This window comes from Puntigrus tetrazona, chromosome 9 (assembly GCF_018831695.1).
Source record: "Puntigrus tetrazona isolate hp1 chromosome 9, ASM1883169v1, whole genome shotgun sequence".
NCBI lineage: Eukaryota > Metazoa > Chordata > Actinopteri > Cypriniformes > Cyprinidae > Puntigrus > Puntigrus tetrazona.
Window position 1 is genome coordinate 803561 of NC_056707.1, and position 21011 is coordinate 824571.

Here is a 21011-nt window from a genome sequence, read left to right on the forward strand (position 1 = left end):
TATTGAAATCCATTAAAGGATTGCTGGAAGGCTGCATTAATTGGATTAGCTGGAACCGATGTACTGGTGACATCGTAAAAAAGCATATTAGTTATGCTAATATTAGTCTTTGTATCCAGATCAGACACACACACACACACACAATAAATCATTTACGCTATCTGACACAGCTGTGTTTAAAATTGAACTGGAAGCTAAATGCTGGGCATCCGGTCAGAGGAGAACTGACCCCAACTGAGTCTGGTTTCTCCCAAGGTTTTTTTTTTCCATTCTGTACGGATGGGGTTTTGGTTCCTTGACACTATCGCCTCTGGATTGCTTTGTTGGGGACATTTAATTTCTAGCGATTATTATTGATTTGATTACAGAGACCATGCATGTAATAAAAAATTGTTCAATGTTGTCATTATACATCCCTATCATTGTATTCTCCTATTTGATACTGTTCAGTGCTTTGATACAACCTGTGCTGTTAAAACATAAATATAAATAAAAGTGATTGATTGATTGAGGAGTTAAACAATTTTTTTTTATTATCGCTAAGCATAATAAAGTATTTCTCATAGCTTTACATATTACAATTGTAAAGATACCTTTCTGGAGCTGGGAACATTTCATTTTCAGAATCAGAATCAGAATAACTTTATTGCCAGGTATGTTTGCAACACGATAACAAGACAAGACAGATATAAAGAGAAATATGTACAATATTTACAATTGTACAATATGTACAATATTTATTAATTATTTTATAAGGAAGGGTCAGAGAGCTCTTTGATTTTTATCAGAAATATCTTAATTTGTGTTCTGAAGATGAATGTTCTTACAGGTTCAGAACGACACAAGGTTGAGTAATAATTGACAGAATTTTCATTTTGGTGTCAACTAACCCTTCAATATGCAGTAGACTCTGAGATTAACAGTGCAGATTTATTTTCACCAGCTTCTTTGTTCATATTTACAGTCTAGAACTAGGCTTAATCTCTGTAATGGGAAAACCGCGCTGTAATGTGTGATTCATTCATACTAGCAGCAGGAGGGTTTCCTAAATGTAGTCGTTGTAGTGACTTGTAGCTAGCTTCCTCTCAACACTGGTGTGCTTCACGCACTTCTTTCTTTATTTAAGAGCACAGAACCTTGAGCCTAATATGATGTTTGTTATTAATGATGCTCTCACAGGCACTGTCTGAAACGCAGCTGTCTGGTTACGCTGGAGTCCTCCATCAGAAGACCACACTGGTGCCGGCCCTCTACAGCATCATCCAGGACCCTGACAGCGAGGTGAGATGACTGCTGGCTCAAGAGACGAGCCCCAGTAAAGCCTGTCCTCATCTGTGCTCTGTTCACAGCTGCTGGAGCCGGTGTGCCATCAGCTGTTCGAGCTGTACCGGAGCTCAGAGGACTGTCTGCGCCGCTTCACGCTGCAGTTCCTGCCCGAGCTGCTCTGGGTTTATCTGCGCAGAGACGGACACAGCAGCGGCATGCATCGAGGCTCTTCTGCTGGGCATTTACAACCTGGTGTGTATAAAAACCTCTAGTACTACTCTTTTGAGCTGCAGTCTTGAATGAGTCTATCAATGAACATGAACGGCTTAATGGAGATGGTGAGTGGTGCAGTTGGTGATGGAGAACAACTTCCTTGAGATCCTTCCTTTTCTATCTCATCTACAGTGGGCAGAGCAGCCAGGACACAACTAGCCTTCCTCATACATTACTTTCTGTCTCTTCCTCCACCCAGTATTCATCATCTCAGTCTAGAGATGGCAGCTGTCTTACTGTTATAGTAATTTATGTAATATGTCATTTAAATCTTTCTCTTCAAGTCTCTTTCATGTCTTGATCAAATGTGATGTTAATATGAAAACCACTTTGACTTTTATTCCTTCTCAGGATATGACTTTCAGCAATTAAATTTTCACTAGTAATTCTTGATATCAATAATTCAGTTTTCACTAGTTATTATGCTAATTGTTGATATCTGTAATTTGTATTTTCACTAGTTAAATGGCTGCCATTAAATTTAATTATTATCAAGCATGTACTTGTTGATATCAAGAAATTAGTTCAAGAATAAGTGGTACTAGTAACCACATGGTTACTGATATTATTTTGAATGGCAGCCTATAAAGACATTTAAAAAAATACAATTACAGATATGAACAATAATTGAATTCTTGATATCAGTAATTAAATTGTTGATATTAACAAATAGCATTTTAACTAGTGAAAATTTAATTGTTGATATCAAGAAGTCAAATCCTGAGAAGGAATAAAAGCCAAATGGTTTTCCATAATGCTGCCAATGCTGCACAAGAAGTCTTTGAAAATACTCAAGACAGTCTGATTGTGTCACATCCGTTATTGTTTTTTTGCAGGAAATCGTGGATAAAGATGGGAACAGCAAGCTGTTATCGTTTATGATCCCGTCACTGTCCAAACCATCCATATATCATGAGGTAAAGAAAGAGCTCACATATGCACCTCCTGTAAATCTCCGAACTGAAGGATTATCCTCTCTTCACACCACTGTATCACATACATACACGTACATTTTATTGCAAAATTGCAAATGGCCGACACACTGTAAAGCACAAGTTTCATTCGAGGCAGCTGGTTGTCTTACATCATGTACATTTTACTAAGCAGCATTTGTGAGTACTGGGAACTTATTTCATTTGAGCCTGCAAAAGACAGCACATGAAACACTGGCAGACCTCCTACATATTAATCCTGAGCTAAAATACAAAAGATAACATCAGTTTAACTTTCACTGACAGTCAGTTCAGCTTGTTTCTTTGAATAAACTGGCCAGACATAGGCATATCTGCTATCGTTTGACTCTGATTGGCCCAAGGAATCTAAGAAATCTAATGGCATTTGGTCACATGAATTACTGCAAGCTATGTATACAGTATCACTTAATGTTAACTTTTACAGGTTTCTTAACATTAATTTAATTACTATTATGCATTTATGATTGTCTATACAGTATTTCTTAATATTTATGAAGCTTTATGGATTACTTACCGACACTTAACACAGAAAACATCACATCAGAAAAAGCTTTTTTTGTGAAGCTCAATGTAAAATGGAAAACAACAGAACATCAGATAATGCTAAGGCTTCCTCACTGACGTTCTTAAGTATTTGTAATACATTATGGATGGCAAACCAATTATTGAGGAAATGAATGATTGCTGACAAACAGAAGTAAGACAGAAGTGCTCATGACTGAAGGACACATCCTACTGAATCCACTCCACAGATCTGGCATTCTTCATAAAATAAAGCCATTATCATGCTGTTCTTAAAGAAGGGTGATGGTCAGGAGTGTAAGGTCAATGGATGCTGAGTGATTTGAAATCAGATTCTTTACTCACCTCAACACAAGCACAAGAGTCCAGATACCACAGATCAGTCCAGGAGAAGACCAGCCATAGACCATTGTATGAAATCAAAACCCTTTTACGGAAATTTTCCACAGTAATAACAAAGATAAATCGTGTTAGTAAAGCCACAAACAGCAGGAATGATGCTCAGATGGGTCTCCAGTTAGTGACCATTGCTAATAAACTTGTTTCATCTATGAATGCAATAATAAGCATTTGCTGAAACCAACAGTACAATGAGGTGACGTTATACTCCTGAGAAAACACATAACTGCCTGACTAAATGCTTGTTCAGTAATGGCTAGTAATGCAGTCACCAGTGAGAAGTGCTGTGGTCCTTACATTATTTCTCATTCAACAGCCTGTGGTCAGTTACTCCTTTCCTAATGCATGTCGTGTATATTGTGTGTTGCATGAATTAAGCATTGTGATCTGGAACAATAATGGAAATATCAAATTGCACTTTCTCAGTTCGACAGGATTTTCCATCTTCAGATATATTCCGGTAAACACTTCCTATCAGGACTGCAGATTTTAATGAGTTTTAAAGTGCCCATGCCAAACAGTCTGGAAAGAGACGTGAGCATTTTGAGAGAAAGAGAGGTTATTACTGCATTCTGCTGAATTACTAGAGATCTGTTGATGAACCAGGGAGAAAAGAGCAGAACATCATCTGGATGAACAGAACATAGGAATGAACTCCTGTCACAGAAACCCTGCTGTTACAAATACACCGTCAAGTGTGACATCGTTCTCCTGACAAATACAAGCAAACTGTTTGTAGTGCAGCCTTACAAATTAAAATGAATAGTCCTTTTCAGCAGACGTTCTCTGAAGTGCTAATGCTATATTTTAGCGCTGAAATTATAAATGATTTTGCTGCCTTGTTCTGTAATTCTTTTGTTTTCTTTTGTTGTAGATTTTTCAGTCTTCCTTTTCTCCGTTCTTGCCTTTTATAATTGGTTGATGAAACCAGAGCATGACTGAGTGAGAAGTGCAGTAATTAATGTGTCGTAAACTCTCCCCGTTATGACTTCAAGCACTCCACACACCAGAGCTAGCTGCATTTATTTTAACCTTATTCCCAAAACAATTCGTTCAGTGATTCATTTTTCCAAAGCCCTCCAGTTATTGGTCGATTTTATTAAAAGCAGTGCTTGAGCTTTTATTGCTCCAGAAGTGACGCCTAGTGGCAAAGAATGAATTTGACTTAACCTAGTTCAGCCGAGTTTAGCATATCAAGCATGCTAGTGCTGGACATCCTCTCCACTAATGAGCAGTGTGTTGGGAGATGCTCCAGAAACATCTGTGTTGTGTCCCTAACCTATGTTTAGTGTCGCTGTGTGTGTGTTTGTGTTCAGCCGTCCAGTCTGGGCTCCATGGCTTTGACCGAGGGTGCTCTCTGTCAGCATGACCTGATTAGAGTGATCTACAGCGGCCTGCACCCGCAGAGAGACATTCACTGCCCAGAACAGGTCATTGTCTTGAGAACTGTCTTTCTCTCAGTTAAATGAGTGTGATGGGTGACGTCTGTGCTTGTGTGTGTCTACAGGTTTGAGGTGTTGTGTTTCCTGATGCTGTGCTATAATTCTCTGGTGGTCTATATGCCCCGCTCATCACACCGGGCCGTCTGCAGGATGAGCTCACAGTGAGATTTCACTCAACTCTAAACACAAGTCTACTTCTCCAGCTCGATTTAAAACCGCTTAGGCTGCATTCACTCTGCCAAGCCTTAGTTCTCAAGTCTGCATTTGCTTGGGTTCACATCGTTATTTTAAATATGTCTGATATCAGACTTCCAGAACATGTTTCTTAACTGACCCACATGCACAAAAGAACAATATGAAAAGTCAATCAATCAGTCATTTTTATTTATATAGCGCTTTTAACAACACAGGTTGCATCAAAGCACTGAACAGTATAAAGCAGAAGAATACACTGACAGGGATGTATAATGATGAGATTGAACAATTTGTTATTAAATGCAGAGACGGTCTCTGTAATCAATTCAACGATAATCGCTAGAAATTAAGTGTCCCCAACAAAGCAAGCCAGAGGAACCAAAACCCCATCCATGCAGAATGGAGAAAAAAAAACCTTGGGAGAAACCAGACTCAGTTGGGGTCAGTTCTCCTCTGACCGGACGCCCAGCACTTAACTTCCAGTTCAATTTTAAACGCAGCTGTGTCAGATAGTGTAAATGACTTAGTGTGTGTGTGTGTTTGTATCAGGATCTGGTGATTTGTCCACAGTGCTAATCTAGGTATTCTGGTCTCTGATGAACATAATCTCTGGGTTCTGATCCAAACTGAGAAACAGAATAAGAAAGAAACAAGACTAATATTAGCGTAGATGCCATTCTTTTTACGATGTCACAAGTACATTGTGTTTTAGGAGTAGTGTTCCCGGTTACAGCAGATCTAATTAATGCTAGCAAAAAATCCTTTAACGGATTTGAATAATAAAAGTGTGTTGGTGTGTTATGTGTAGGCTAGTTTAAAAAGTTGACAGAGTGTGTCTGCTTCCCGAACAGAGTTTGGGAAGCAGACACCTCTTTAATATTATTTTTAGTGATCTCCGACTGGCGAAGTTGAACATTATTTGCGCCGATGTGAATAACAATTTTATGGAATTTACGTTTAGCATTAGCCAGCACTTTTAAATTTGTTTCACTGAGTGGGTAGAACCTGTTTGATGTTCTGATCAGAACGGAAGAGCTGTGTTTTGACCCATGACTAGCCCGCCTCACGGTCACCCAGCTGCCCTGCTGCACAGGCTGTAAAGCCAGAACTGAACAATGTACATGATTCACTGAACTAGTCCCATCCAAAGCAGTATCTTCAGCCCTCAAATTCTTACTGTCCTCAATTAAAGTTTTGATGCGTGTTTCTGATTCTAAAACCTTCTGTCAGTCCAGCTATTTCCTGCATTTATCACACATGAATCCCTGGTCGCTGACAGAGAGAGATAAACTATACATGTGGCAAGCAGTGAAAGTGATGATGGAAGGAGAAGCCATTTACTCACCGTAAGTGATGAAAGATTCACTTACCACCACAAGCTTCTGAAAACTGAGTGAACGAGCATGAGGGAGAATTGAAACGGATGCACCGTACTGAAATATTAAGTAAATATGAAATATGTTTACATTTTGTGATCTTATGATTATTTCTCGAATATGCGTTTGTGTGTGCGATTTATAGAATGAACGTAGAAATAGAAATTTCCTTTACACCTCCTTCAGACATCTATGAATTTCAAATGATCTTGAACTTGCTTGCAAATGAATGGTTTCTCTGCTTGTAAATAACTATTGTAAATAACTATTTAATATTATTAACACATAAAACTGCTTATATTTCCAAACACCTGCAATACTCTGACAATAAAAAGTGCGTATGTCTGTTCAAACCCTGATGTGATGCTAAGCACTTTTTGTTATAAGATTTTTCTAATTATGAGCGCTGACATGGATTCAAGCGTACGCTGAGTGTACAGACATTTTATAAATGAGCCCCTGGTTTTTAGGGTATTGGTCTCAAACTCAATTCGTGGAGGGCCACAGCTCTGTACAATTTAGCTGCTTGGAAGTTTCTAGTGATCCTGAAGACCTTGGTTATCTGGATCAGGTATGTTTGATTAGGATCAAAGCTGTGGGCCTCCAGGAATTGAGTTTGAGACCAAGTTTAATTTTTGAGTTTAATTCATCCACAGACATCTTCCCATTCTTTTCTTCTCTCATTATGGTTTGAAAAGCAGTGAAGTCTTACATCGCTTTTCTTGTTGCCCATTGGCTGAAATTTACAAACGGCCAAAAATGCCAGAAGCTCCAGTGGTGCAACCATTTCATGTATCTGATGCAGAATGTACTGTACACATAAAATAACAGTGCCCCCCATTGTCCAAAAATGTAATGATGTAAATAACATACATCTTTCATGGGCTTTCTAATTCATCTTTCAGTAAGAGACTGAATCATTTACGTTATGAATCTCCTGCACAATCTGACTGCGGGTTTAGTCCGGTCAGAGGAGAACTGACCCCGATTGAGCCTGGTTTCTCCCAAGGTTTTTTTCTCCATTCTGTCACAGATGGAGTTTTGTTTCCTTGCTGCTGGCTCCTCTGGCTTGCTCAGTTGAGGACACTTCATTTCCAGCAATTATCGTCGATTTGATTGCAAAGATATTTAAACTAAACTGAGCTAGACAATGACATCTCCGAATTTAATAATGTAATGCCTTTTGAAAAATTGAAAAATTGTGTTTAATCTAAAATTAATACATTACTGACTCTCTGTTCTCCAATTTGATCTTTAACACAAACCAGGCTGTGTGTGAGCGGCTTCCCTCGTCAGCAGCTGAAGGCCTGGTCCTCTCCCTGCATACGTGTCCTGCTGGAACCTCAGTTTATGGTACAGATGCTGGCTGCTGTCTATCACGCCATGTAAGGATGCTTGTATTTTAGAAACAATATAGCTGTAGTAATTGATCTTCACTCAAGCCTGTATTTGCATGAGCGTTTTTACATCTCACAGGTTAAGCTGGTTTGCTTTAGTGATCTGCTGGTATGTTTGTGTGTCTGTTCTCCTATTTGTTGGTACTTGGTACTGTTCCGTGCTTTGATACAATCTGTATTGTTAAAAGCGCTACATAAATAAAAGTTATTGATTGATTATGATTGGGTTTGTTTGCACAGATATAATGGTGAGTGGGATGCTGGGAGAGAGGCTTTGGATGACATCCTGTACAGAGCTCAGTTGGAGCTGTATTCAGAGCCGCTGCTGGTACAGTTCAGTCCTGTCTGTCTTGCTATCTCTCTCTGTCTCTTGTCACGCCATTTCACCTCTCTGTGCCTCTCTTCTGTTTAGCTGGGCAATGCCATGAAGAGCTCTCTGCCTGACAACGCTCCAGATGGATCTCAGGGGAGGAAGGTCCTGCAGGTGGAGGTCACTCCCAGCATCAGACGGATCTCCCACTGCACCATCACAGCCGCCTCCATCCGCAGACTGCGCTGGAAGAGAGAGGTGAGGTGAACCAGCTCCAGAACACTTCACGAACACTCCTGAAACACTGCTGCTCCTCTCTCCATCATGTGTCCAAACGTGCGCTCTGCAGAAGTCAGCTCCAGCTAGGGCTGGGCGATATGGCCAAAAAAAAATGATCTTGATATTTTTAAATAAATGTCAGTTTTTTGCTTTTTTTCAAGTTTAAGGCACTGTGTAAAATGTAGAAACCAGTTAGTTAATTGTGGTTTTAAACTATAGTCAGAACATTAAATTCTTTACACTTTTCCAGTGATTTATCCTTAACGAATTGTAATTGTAAAAAATAATCATTTCTTAGTTCTGCATGTGCTAATGAGTAATATGAGTTATATCACAAACAAGTTTGTGTTGCCTGATAATATCAATAATATAACATTTAATCGTCTTTTAGAAATACACATTTGATAGCAGCTTTAGTTGAGATGCAGATGCAAATGTATGTTCATTATAAAAATCAGTAATATCTGTATAAATTTGAGCAATCTTATTTTTATATTGTGAAATGTAATTATTCAGTTTTGTAAACTACTGGTCTTCCGTAGTAGACATTTAGTCTTAGATACAAATACACAAATATAGCACCTCAGCACATTTAGTATAAACGCTAGAGGTTAAACTTAAATATACTTGACATGAATACCCACATTTCTCAATGACTCTGACAGTTATTGTTACTATAGTAAATCTAGGATAAACTGTGGCTATTTGTAGATTAAAAAGTCTTTTGGCTATGGTCGCAAACAGTGTTTCTCCTGTCAGAGCTGTTTCATCTGGCTGCAAACAGGTATTTTTTTCCTTGCTCAACTCATGCGCTTCACACTGGATCTGGTGTTCGTGAGACTCATCAGCTAGTAAGGAATGCATGCGTAAACAATCTTCGCTCCCCACAAGACATTGAAATTAACGGCGCAGTCCCATCTCATTTAGTAGCTAGCGCCAAACTGCTGTTTGACCTTAGATCACAGCGGATAATCGTTTTGGAGTGGCACGCTTCAAAAGACTAGCAATCTTTCGTTCCGCATTTGCCTCATAACAGTACAGCAAACACTTATCGCAATCTCAATATTGTTTATCGAGAACATTTTTATTTCTCGATAATTCTCATTATCGATTTGTCGCCCAGCCCTAGCTGAAGCCCTAATCCAGCTCTTCAGACTAACAAGAAACGGCAAGGCTGGTGTGCTGGAGCTGGACTCAATACTGGATGGCTCGGTGTTAGGACATAGAGGGCCTCATTTATAAAATGTTGTGCTGAAACCATCCTAAGTTTGATCTTATGATTGTTTCTCCAATATGCGACGTCGATGCGATTCATGGAATGACTGTACGAACAGAAATCGCACATACGCCACTCTTTTAGATGTGAAATCTATGAATGGCAAATTATCTTGAACTTGCACGCAAATTAATGGTTTTAGCTCTTTGCATTTAAAAGATTCCTAATACGTAATATATTCCCAATCATCATAATTTAGAGCAGTAAGCTGCAAGAACAAAGACAGTTTTTACAAATACAAGTGTTGTCATGGATTTAAGAGTACGCACACTCTACGATCAAAACTGTTTGTACGCACATTTTATAATTGAGGCCCTGAGTGTCAATAGGGCCTTTTGCAATGCAGGAACCTTTTCATAGTACCTGAACTAATGGTGTATTTTTGGTGTATTCGCACCGCAGGAATATGGTCTAAAACATTTTAATTCTTATTCATAAATTAAAATAAGTTACACATAGATCCATAGTGTACAAAAATGGCCAGTCCAAAAACAGTCATAAATATTTTAGCTTGGGAGCATAAACTTAAATGCGATTTCATTTTAAAGAAGAGACTTTGCAAATTGTTACTGAAGTAAAAAAAAAGTTTATGAGAAATTCTTCATGAATTTTTTTAAATTCTTTAATTCTTATTAAAAATATTATTATATATATTTAATATATTGTTTATAAAGAATTTAATATATCATATATTATGAAACATGTTCAACTCTAAATCTGATAGAAATTTTAATTTATCAAAAGAAAATTAGCTTTCAGTAACATTTTGTTTGTACCATATTTTCCCCATTAGTTATTTTGTAAAATTTACAGTATAGTTTATGTCTCTGTAATATTTCAAGAATACACACACACACATATGCACACACATACCAACGACATCCAAACCAACACAACCACACAATTATAGCTGCATTATTTGTCCAATTGGCTTTAGAATATGCAGAAGCAGAAATAGACCCTTTATAGATCAAACCTAAAAATGGCTTTGGGATGCACTGGAATGGAGTCAGGCCTGTGGTGTCCTGTCTGAGTTGGTTTTGTGCATACTCGACCCGGGTCCTGCATCTTCTCCTCACTCTGGACGTTTGTCTGGGGGTGGTAACCAGAGGATAGACTGACAGTCACACCGAGGTGCTTGAAAAGTCATCTCCCTTCCAGACCTGTTAGATTAATTGGGGCCCACGATTGGAAACTACATCCTCAGGGGATAACATAGTGATAGATGACGTGATGGAATAGGGCTTCTGCAATCACCCAGGCAGTGGGTAGAGCTCAAGGGGAATCAAACGAAAGGCCTTGGAGAATCTGTCGATATCGTCACTGGGATATAGGTGAACTCTCTTCAGAATCTGGCAGGTTTGTCACAAAGTCCACTCCGTGGGACCAGGAGCAATGAGAAACTGGTAAGGGAACTATTTTTCCTGGTTGGCGATGAGAGTTTTGATAAGCATATGCTGGAGGAAGGATAGGCTCAGATGGTTCAGATGGTTAATTGGTGAAGGCAAGATAGGAAGTCGGAGGAAGGCCCACCAGGCTTGCCTGTGTCACTTAGCATTCCTGATATATTCCAGGTTCTTGTGATCTGTGATTACGGTGAAGGGATGCTGGGCTCCCTCCAGGCGAGAAGTTCTTGTTACCAATATTGTAGATTCACTTTTCTGGGAATAGCTTTCGTGAGTAATAAGCACAAGAGTGGAGATGGGGAGGCTGTCCAAGATGCTGTGACAACACTGCCCAAACGTTGGTGGTGGAGGCATCTCCCTCAACCACAAAAGGGAGGTTTGGATCTGGGTGCTTGAAGACAGGAGCAGTGCAAAAGGCTTCCTGGAGCTTCTTGAAGGTGCATCGAGCTCCGGGGTTCCAGGACAGTTACTTAGGGGTGCTGCGAATATACTGTAACCTGAATACTGTGACACTTAATATCTAGCGATTATTGTTGAATTTAAGAACAAATTGTTCAATGTCGTCATTATACATACCATTGTATCATTGTATTCTTCTATTTTATACTGTTCAGTGCTTTGATACATACTGTGTTGTTAAAAGTGCTATAGAAATAGAAATTATTGATTGATTGTAACCCTGAATGACGCAATGATAGAAGTTTCCAAATCAGAGGAAGCATTGAAGTTGACTGACTGGGGTAGTGGCCAATCCTGAATGGCCTGGACCTTCCCCTGGTCCATCTGAACCTTTTCTCCTCCAGTTTTTGAGGGGCCTACGTAATGTGATGATGATTCTCAGAATTGAACAGTAGATAGAATTGACCCTTGGGGAGTACAGCTTCAGGCAGAAGGTCAATTGCACGGTCCAAAGGCTGATGGGGAGGTAACTTGGTTGCTGACTGCTTGCTGAAGATGTCCTGTAACTCCATGTAATCAGATGGGATCTTGGGGTTTCCGTCAGTTCCGGACTTGCAACGAGGGTGGAGTTTGGATAGAAGGGTTCTGGACACGACGAGTGGTTAGGCTTGTGAGACAACATTGGTGGCAACATTTCACTGTAATCCCATCCGACTTCTGGAGCATGTAGGCATAACCAGGGACATTCCAGGATGATCTCAGCGGTGGATATCTCCAGTACCAGAAAGAAAATTTCTTCTTGATGAAGACAGCCAACATGCATCTTGACATGCACTGTGTGGGGCAGTGGTACTGGAAGGCAGGCAGCAGATGATGGTGTGAATGGGCATTTATTTTCCAACTGACATGCTGTTGAGACCCTCTCGACAGCCGTTGGTAAAAAGCTCTCCAGGCCAACATTGTCATTGTTAATGGCCAGCTGTGCTCTAATCCAAGGACCTTGCCCCTGATGGTACGTGGCGAGGAGTGTCGACTTGTTGCAGCCACATGAGGTTGCCAACGATAGGAACTGAAGAGTTTACTAGCCTGAGTTGATTGGCAGTGGAGAGGGAGCCCATAGATTAACCAAACACCTTAAAGTGCAGAGAGAAAGCATCAAAAGAATTAATAAGGGTACTTTTTAAATCTCAGATAGCTCACACCCAGTGTTGTGCCTTTGCTTGCGAACAGAGATATTAGAAAAGGCACTTTTGTTTATTGGTAAACTGCTGGGCTTGCATTTCAGTGTACTATGATACCTGCAGTAGGAAATTTATCCGATTCACCTGATTATATAGCTGGGATGGCCATGGGACTGGCAGAGTCAGATGGCGAAGGATAGTCCAGAGACAGAGCCGTAAGAAGAGAGCTTCGATGGGATCCAGTGGTACAGAATTAGGGAACTCCATCTGATGAGTGATCTGGTCTTCTGTCAGCGCATGACACGGGACGCAGAAGTTAGTGAAATCACAATAGCAAGTTTATTGAAGAGATCAAAAGGCAGCAGTCAATGGAGCAGGATATCCAGGTAAGTGCACAGTGAGTCTGGTAGCCGGTTCTGATCTGGTATTAACAGTGAGATTTTATCCTTTAGGAGACTGTGAATCTGTGTAGTCACAGCTGGGACACGTTGCCTGTGTGGTGGACGTGGATCGGGTTTGTTGCGTGACTGTTTTGGAAAAAATCAGCTTCATTTTGCTTCTGTCGCTGGGGCCATGGTTGCAGTGTGGTTGGGCCACACCTGATAGGCGTGTTTTCCTCAGGCATAGTCACACAAATTAAAATAAACACAGCAATTTAATTAATTATTAGCCAATATTTCCTATTTCAACCATATTAAAAACGTTTTGCTCTGGCCTCCCCATGTTTGCGCAGTACACTATTTCCCATGATGTGTCTTTTTAGATTAAAATACAAATCCTTACTTACTGACATCATATCACAATGTTCTTGTTTGTATTCAGCATCGTTATCCAGATTTTACAGGAATTGTGCACAGGTCTGCATAATGTCAGTTTACTTTTGGAAATATTTCACAAGTCTATCTCTCCTTGCTTCACAACGAAAGATTTTTGAAGTATTTTGTTAATTGTTGAAGATACAGGTAAATGGTGGATTTGTGCATGCCCTACACTCGTATTGTGAGTGGTATCGAGTGAAACCTTTGGATAAAAACCCGCTCCATGCTCCGACTATATTTCGCATACTCTGCTCACATGCCCTGAACAGCACTAAGCACTATATATATATATATATATATATATATATATATATATATATATATATATATATATATATATATATATATATAAAAACTAAAATGGACAAAAATGTGTTAAAAAGCCATGTACACATATTTACTCCGCAAACTTGGGAAACAGCATTGAACAGAATGTTCCTCTTGTCTGTAGTGTTGTTCTATTCTAACCTTTGATTAAATTAAACACTGCAAGTTGTCATAAAATATTTGTCTCTTAGCCCAACGTTTTGCTCTCGGAATCACATATATTGTGCGTTTCCATTCTATCTCTGTTAGCACTGGGAACTTTTCTCAGGCTTCTGATTTGCCAACATAGCTTTACAGTTGAGATTATATTACAACCTGTTGCTTTGGCGTGTTCTTGACAGAACTTTATAATATGCTTTTCATGTGGATAGACCAGATATTCACATACTTTTTCCTGATCATTTAATTGACTTAGATTATGTTTGTCTGTAATTTTGAATTCTAACATACGTGTTATTTTACATTTCACGTTACACTGCTTTTCATGTGTACGCGCTTCACAACACTGTAAATGTAAACACCCTCTTCCCATGTGAAATAAGCATTGTGCATGGACACGTCCAAAGTGATCTGACAAAGCGTTTGAGCTATAGTATTAGAGATGCCTGCATTCGCAGGAACCACCAATAGAGTTCCAATAGACACCACTTTTGGGCCACACATTTTTTTGAGTGCACGCATTTAGATGGTTTATTGGAAGTTATGTTAATCAGAAGCAACTGTAAACACTGTGCCCATTTTTACTCGCCCTGAGAGCATGAAAACTGTATGAAAATCTAGTGGTTTGAAGGTTTTACTGTCAGCCGGACAAAGTCCAATGAAAAGCCCGATGGGCCAATAAAAGCACAAAGCGTGTTGTTCTAGCACGTGAACCGATCTGCTTCCATATTCTCTCCAGACCACATGTTGTTGTTGTTGTTGTTGTTGTTGTGTGTGACGGAGCATGTGCCAGTGATGTTCTTTTGTTCTTTCACCGTCTTTGTGTTTTGGGTGCTTCACAGCGCACTCTAAGAATCACATTTCCCCTGTTGTGTTACATCCCAGATTGTTTTGACTTCTCAAGTGATGCAGAGTTCAGCCTCACCGTCCTCCCCGGCCGACACGCCCCACAGGACCCAGCGGCTAATCGCGAGCCAGGAGGGAGGGGCTCTCTCACAGTCACACATGAGGGTAGGCAGGGGGGTGGAGTCAGATCATGGAGGCGGGCTTTTCCCTTAGTCTCACCCAGTGGCCTCGCTTCCTTCAGGGCACCTCAGCTTTCCTAGAATGCACCTCCCCGAAACCCCTGCAAGTATGACGCAGCCGAGTGAATCGAGAGGACGTTACTGAGAATCCTGACAGAAAGAATAGCAAAAATTATTCACTCTTATTGTTGAAAAGCTTCTTATAAAACTGTTTCTGTTGACTTCTGTAAATGTCCACTACTTTAGCTGAAACCTGTGAAAAGTTTCTCTAAGGTCACTTACAAATAAGGGCAATAGAAGCAATATGATAGCGAATATTTTAAATATGATAGCAAGTACCAGTTTGCAACATTAAGCAGCATAACAGTTCAGCTAAAATAAATGAAACCGGATAACACCAGAAGCCTTGCACATTACCATCTTAGGGTTAAAATCTGCCGCAGATGTATTACAGTAAAAATAAGTGGATCAACTTGATCACATTGATGCCCACATCTGTTTTGACATGATCCTGTCTGTCAACAGTCCATTAAGACATAACTGATTGTATTTATGTTCATATTATATTCATGTATTCAGCGGGGACATTAATATCTTCATCTGACATTTAATATCTTCATCACAAAAAAATAAAAAACAATAATAATTCAAGACCTGTCCTTACTCAAAGAGGAAAGCAGATGAAGGGATGACGCTTTTAGATAGAAACTAAGTCAAGGAACGGACACCTTTCTGTGGTGATCAGGCTGATCACTGCTTGTCCTCCTCACGAATGTGCTCCTCCTGAACCTTCCTTGCTAATAAAACATCATAAAATCAAATATATACACATGTTATATTTTTACCAAGTACTATCAGAAATGTGTGCAGTAAACAGTTTGTAAGAGGCTCTTCAACAATCGAGGTCCTCACAGCTCGTCTCGTTCACCTGCATGGACGCTGTCTCATCCCTGCACTGGTCATTTCCTCTCAACATCGACTGTTCTCACCGACTGAGCATGTGCAATGATTATTCTGTGTCCTGGAAAACGTTCTAGGTTACTTATGTAACCATATTTCCAGAGGGAGAGAGATGCTCTGTTTAAAATGCTCTGGGAATGCTTTTAGCACATGACCGCGCTTTAAATGAAATCAGTCCAACGGATGGGCGAGACGTCATGGACCGGGTCATCAGGCACTTAAGATTCACTTTACATGTTGTTTGAACACCATCACATCCAGTGCTTTTTATTTTAAAATCCCATTTTTAAATCTAGCTTTTGTGCAATTCCATAGGCCCCTCCCACGGTAGTTGATTGACAGCTCTGCCCTGGTGAGTATTCATCAGTGCACCATTGTCTTGACTTCGGTGCAGGAGATGATGCTATGTCTGTAATATGTCTGGAATGCGCTGATCCCTGAAATGCATCCATTTTCACATGAATCATTTGTGTTCCAGCATAATCTACAGAAATAGTATACATTTATTTCATAAATCATGCTCGTTGGCATCCATGATCAACAAGCGAGGTTTGCTAGATAGCAAGAAGAGCCTTTTTCCTTTTATGTATATAATTAAGCTTCTGCTGGTCTGGGTCTTGGCAAAAAGCTTTGTTCAAGACACTAAGAGCCTGCAAGTCGACAACTGTTTTCAGCAAAATGATAGCTAAGAGGGAGATGTCTTCAGTGTCAGCCTCAAAGGCTGGTTTTTCAGTGTGCCTCCAAGACCATGACCAGGTCCTATGGGCGTAGCGGAGGCTCAGCCTCATATTCGAAGTGAAGTAAACTTTAACAGATTTCCACCGCTCAGGAAGTAGCAATGAACACTGTGTAGAGTCTAACGATCTGTTTATCAGAATGCGGTGTTGACAAGCAAAATATGGCGAGCAGGGGTACCTGTGGACTGGGATTGAGAAGCGCTGGTCTAATGCACCGTTTCTCAACCCTGGTCCTGGAGGAGCTCTGTTCTGCAGAGCTTTGCTCCAACCTTGACCAAACTCACCTGCCTGTAGCTTACCAGTAATCCTGAACACCTTAATTAGCCGGTTCAGATGTGTTTGATTAGGGTTGGGGCTCAAGTTTGCAGGACAGTGGCTCTCAAGGACCAGGGTTGAGAAAGCCTGCAGTAATCTGGCATGTGAAATACATTACACCACAAAACAAAAGCAGCACGCAGGCTTCTTTCCCACAAACCCAGCGCAGGTTTCATCGCCTGTGTGAAATGTGCCCACCCTCAGATGCTTTTTAAATACCCCGCACAAACGTTGTGTGTCTGATGTTGCATGGCAGTTTACTGATGAGGAACTGATGGTGTGTGCATGTCCTCCCTTCAGCAGCTCAAGTGCCTGTGTGTGTGTGTGTGTGTTTGTTCATGTATTTGGACTTTAACAGAGTACACTGTGGCATCACTCAGTTCTGCTTGTAAATGAACCTCACTGTCATGCTTTGATTCCTAAACACATATGCTCCGTTTGTTCAGAAAAAGCAGAAGTCATTTTAAAAAAGCAGTTGGATGTAAGTTGTGCACTATACTGTATGTTTATTAATACGTGTGTTAGTTACCTGTATATTTATCTACATTTTTTATCAATTTGCTTACTTTGGCTAGTGTAAATATTTGACTGTTGGTTGAGTTTTGTGATTGGTGGATGATTGGTGTCCATATTTTTATTGGTTTGCAAGTTTGAATTTTGTATTTAAAGGACCCCGTGTAAACCTGTACGCTTTTAGCCCTGATGAAGGTCTGTGTGCTAAAACATGTTAGCAAAATAAAATTTCTTTTTTTAATTATGATCGTTGTTCGTTTTGACCTTAAGGTTACAGGTGATGCTGGTGTTTTTCTTTCCCATGAACCTTGTTGATTGTGTGAGGTTGCACTGGAACAGTTTGAAAAAACCTAAACAAAACCCACCGAAAGCATGATCTTTTCATTTAATTAAAAATCAGGTCATGTTTTTATTCTACAGTATGTACATAATTATAAATTTTTTTTCCAAGCACATTTGACCAATTCCAAACCAGATCAATCTTAACTACTATTAATTCTGAATTGATTCCAAACACAACAGGACTTGGTTGCAATGCTTTTATGCGTCTTGTTTGTGGTCAGTTTTATGTGTTTTATATAGTTCAGAAGTGAGTCGGTTAAGGGTTGCTGTGGGGTTAGGTGCTCCACTGAAAGTATGCATGATGATTAATTGCATCCAAAAGAAATGATTGATTGAGTCAGTGTGGAAGAACTTGAACATCTCTGGTGTTTAGCTCAAAGACTATTTAAAGTCACGGCAGAGACAATCTCATGTTAGGACACTTTTTAACGAAATCAATCATTTTTTTACTTTTTCCATATACCGAATGGAGTTTTTGCCTCAGAACGTGTTGTTACTTTCTTTGCCTCTTTTCTTCTTTCTCTTCCTGTCTGCAGTGTGGAATGGTTTTCATGACACTCACGATCTCGTTTCGTCTGTCTGTTGAATTGATTCGGTGTTGTGTGGTTTCTCTGTGGCAGAGGCAGATGGGCTGAGCGGGAGGACCTCTCCTCGGGTCTGATCGATGCGGACGAGGGCTTCGTCCGCGCGCGTCCAGCAGCAGCCAGCCCAGCGGTGTCTTGCGGGAGGAAGAGCCGGCCGGCTGCTCGCAGGACCTCCAGCACCTCTCTGGACTGCAGGCCGGGACAGGGCTCCGGAGCCGAGGCTCGCAGATACTCCATCCTCAGCCTGCAGGAGCAGCATCTGCCGGAGGAGACGGAGCTGCTCTCTCCTGGAAAACAGAGCCGATCGCCCAGCTTCAACATGCAGATCATCTCACAGGTCTAGAACAGACCGTCACATCGCGGCAGAAGGATTTTAGCAGAAAAGCGGAAACTGTCATTACTTGCTCGTGTCATTTCAACCCTGTATTTTTCTCATGGTCCGAGCCAGGAAGGTGGGACGGGGTTCTGCATCTTCGCTTACCGCCTTTCTACAATCAAATTATAGTTGTGTAAAAGAACTAAGTGAAATGTAACTCTCTACTGCAGCTCAAGTCACAAGGCCCAGCGGGATTCATTTCAAGGTGATTGTCTTGAGAAACACTTACGCTGGTTGAAAGTCTCTTCACATCAACAATCTTTAAAGGTGCTGTATGTAGGATTCAAATTCAAAATATTGCAGACGTTTTGTTTCACTCGGCTCCTCCTACTCAGACTTGACGCACACGCAGGTCGCCAGATTTCTGCTCAGACCCCTTTTGTTTGCCAGCTTCCACGACTCAAATGTAATGCGCTCTGATTTCCACCAACTGGCAACCCGGGGTTCTGAAACACGATTGGGTAAACTGACAGTGGGCGGGTTTCTCAGACCAAAACAGAAACTAACATTCCAGGCTGGAACACACATTTTCAGAGAACAACAGACTGTAGCACTGTTTTTCAGATAACTTAGCATGTTTCCTAAATAGCTGCACATATACTATGGTATTTTTATGCTTCAAAAGGGTCAAAATCCCACATATAGCACCTTTAAGTTAAGTGGTCCAAATGTATTCATCTGTATTTATCTATCCTGTGAAAGGTGTAGCGCCAATCAAAACCCTCGGTCTGATTGTTGTAACTGGCTTTCCGCTTGTATTAGCTCTGTATTGAGAGAGATAACAGCAGACAAACACCAACCACCCTGTAGTACCTTTACTAACGACTATGAAGTTTTCTCACTCCCAAAAGCTGAGAAAATGACTACATCCAGATAACTTTAGGAGGTTTTGATTTATTTCCTGCTGGTTATAAATGTAAAAGCGCCCCTTACCGTATAAGTGTGAAAACACAGAATGCTGGGAAATTTCATCAGCACCAAGTTGAGAGCACGACCCGACAGAAGGGAGCGTGATCTCTGCTGGCTGACTCTGAATAGTGTGCTTTAACGGCGCTCTCTAAAAAGACAAGGCTGAAATGACACAAGAGTAAAAAACCCGAAGCGACAGCTGGCCCGACAGCGATCTAACCGTCTCTATGCGAATCAAACGTTGTGAATTTTCCGATGACCGTCAGTCCTCCTGGGTCACTTCAATGTCCAGTGCTCTTCCCTGATTCTGATCATATTCGTTTTTATGGCAGCGTTTTTGAAAACTGGTTATGTTCTCAAGATTATTCTGACTAAAATGATCAGAAGACCTAATAACTCTGAACCCAGACTTTCTGAGAAAGGGACGGTCAACATGTAAATCGATATATTTAATGTGATATACTTGTGTGTGAATAATGTAAAAATACAATTCATGTGTTTTGCTTTAATCCAAAGCCATCCTTGAAAAAGGTTGAGTGCTGCTGGAGGTTAGAGGTCGCACCACGTCTCGGAGTGTTAAGAGAGCTGGTCTGCAGGTCAGGCTGAGCTTCAGGAACAGACAAGCCAAACTCGGAAGCCAGTGTCACACATGACATTAGAGATTGTCCAGCCTGTATAGAAGAAAAACTACAAACTATGATTAACAGAAGCGTCCTGTCCTGTCCTGTGCTGTGTTGTGTTTTCTTGTCAAATATATCTGCTGTAATTGTTTGCTGACTATCTCTGGTCGTAATGTGACTGTGTGTGTGTGTGGGTCTGTGTCCCGGGATGTTTTTTTAATGTATGCAGCTGTAAAGGTCTGTTCATGTCATTCTGTCTGGTTCTGATATGTCTTCGCTGTGTTGTGAGTTCCTGACCTAAACTGAACTGCCTCTGCTGAAACAGGAAATGTGATATTATACTGTGAATAAAAGTGGTTAGTCGTGTACCAGTGTGTGTTACACGTTATCTGTACTTGTACTTTGACATCATTGCATACATCTGTCAGAAGTGATCTGAAGCACAAACTAAAGCACTGTTAGTTTACTAATGCTCCCTGACAAACTGTGCTGATGATGCAGAAGGTCAGTAGTTAACACTGAATTCAATAATGAAATGCTTCTTTGACGTCAGCGCTACAGAACACCTGAAATGCATGGAGCGTTCTCGTCAGTGCAGCAAATGACGGACTGTACATCAAGACTAGAGAAC

At 40.6% G+C, this 21011-nt stretch overlaps 1 protein-coding gene across 1 annotated transcript; it reads left to right on the top strand.

The window, feature by feature from the left end:
- Positions 1-1583: 1583 nt before the first annotated feature.
- LOC122351437 (protein FAM126B-like) lies at positions 1584-18818 on the top strand. Its single transcript, XM_043248517.1, has 10 exons — positions 1584-1604; positions 2376-2456; positions 4751-4864; positions 6918-7018; positions 7716-7832; positions 8085-8172; positions 8257-8412; positions 14885-15010; positions 16718-16779; positions 18512-18818. Exons 1-10 carry the CDS (start codon positions 1584-1586, stop codon positions 18816-18818), a joined length of 1173 nt encoding a protein of 390 aa, XP_043104452.1.
- The last annotated feature ends 2193 nt before the right edge of the window (positions 18819-21011 follow it).

Excerpts from the sequence above, each read along its gene's own strand:
- LOC122351437 (XM_043248517.1), top strand. The coding sequence starts at position 1,584 with ATGAACGGCTTAATGGAGATG. Across the intron at positions 1,605-2,375 it reads TGAACGGCTTAATGGAGATG|GAAATCGTGGATAAAGATGG; the intron begins GTGAGTGGTGCA and ends GTTTTTTTGCAG. Across the intron at positions 8,413-14,884 it reads GACTGCGCTGGAAGAGAGAG|ATTGTTTTGACTTCTCAAGT; the intron begins GTGAGGTGAACC and ends GTTACATCCCAG.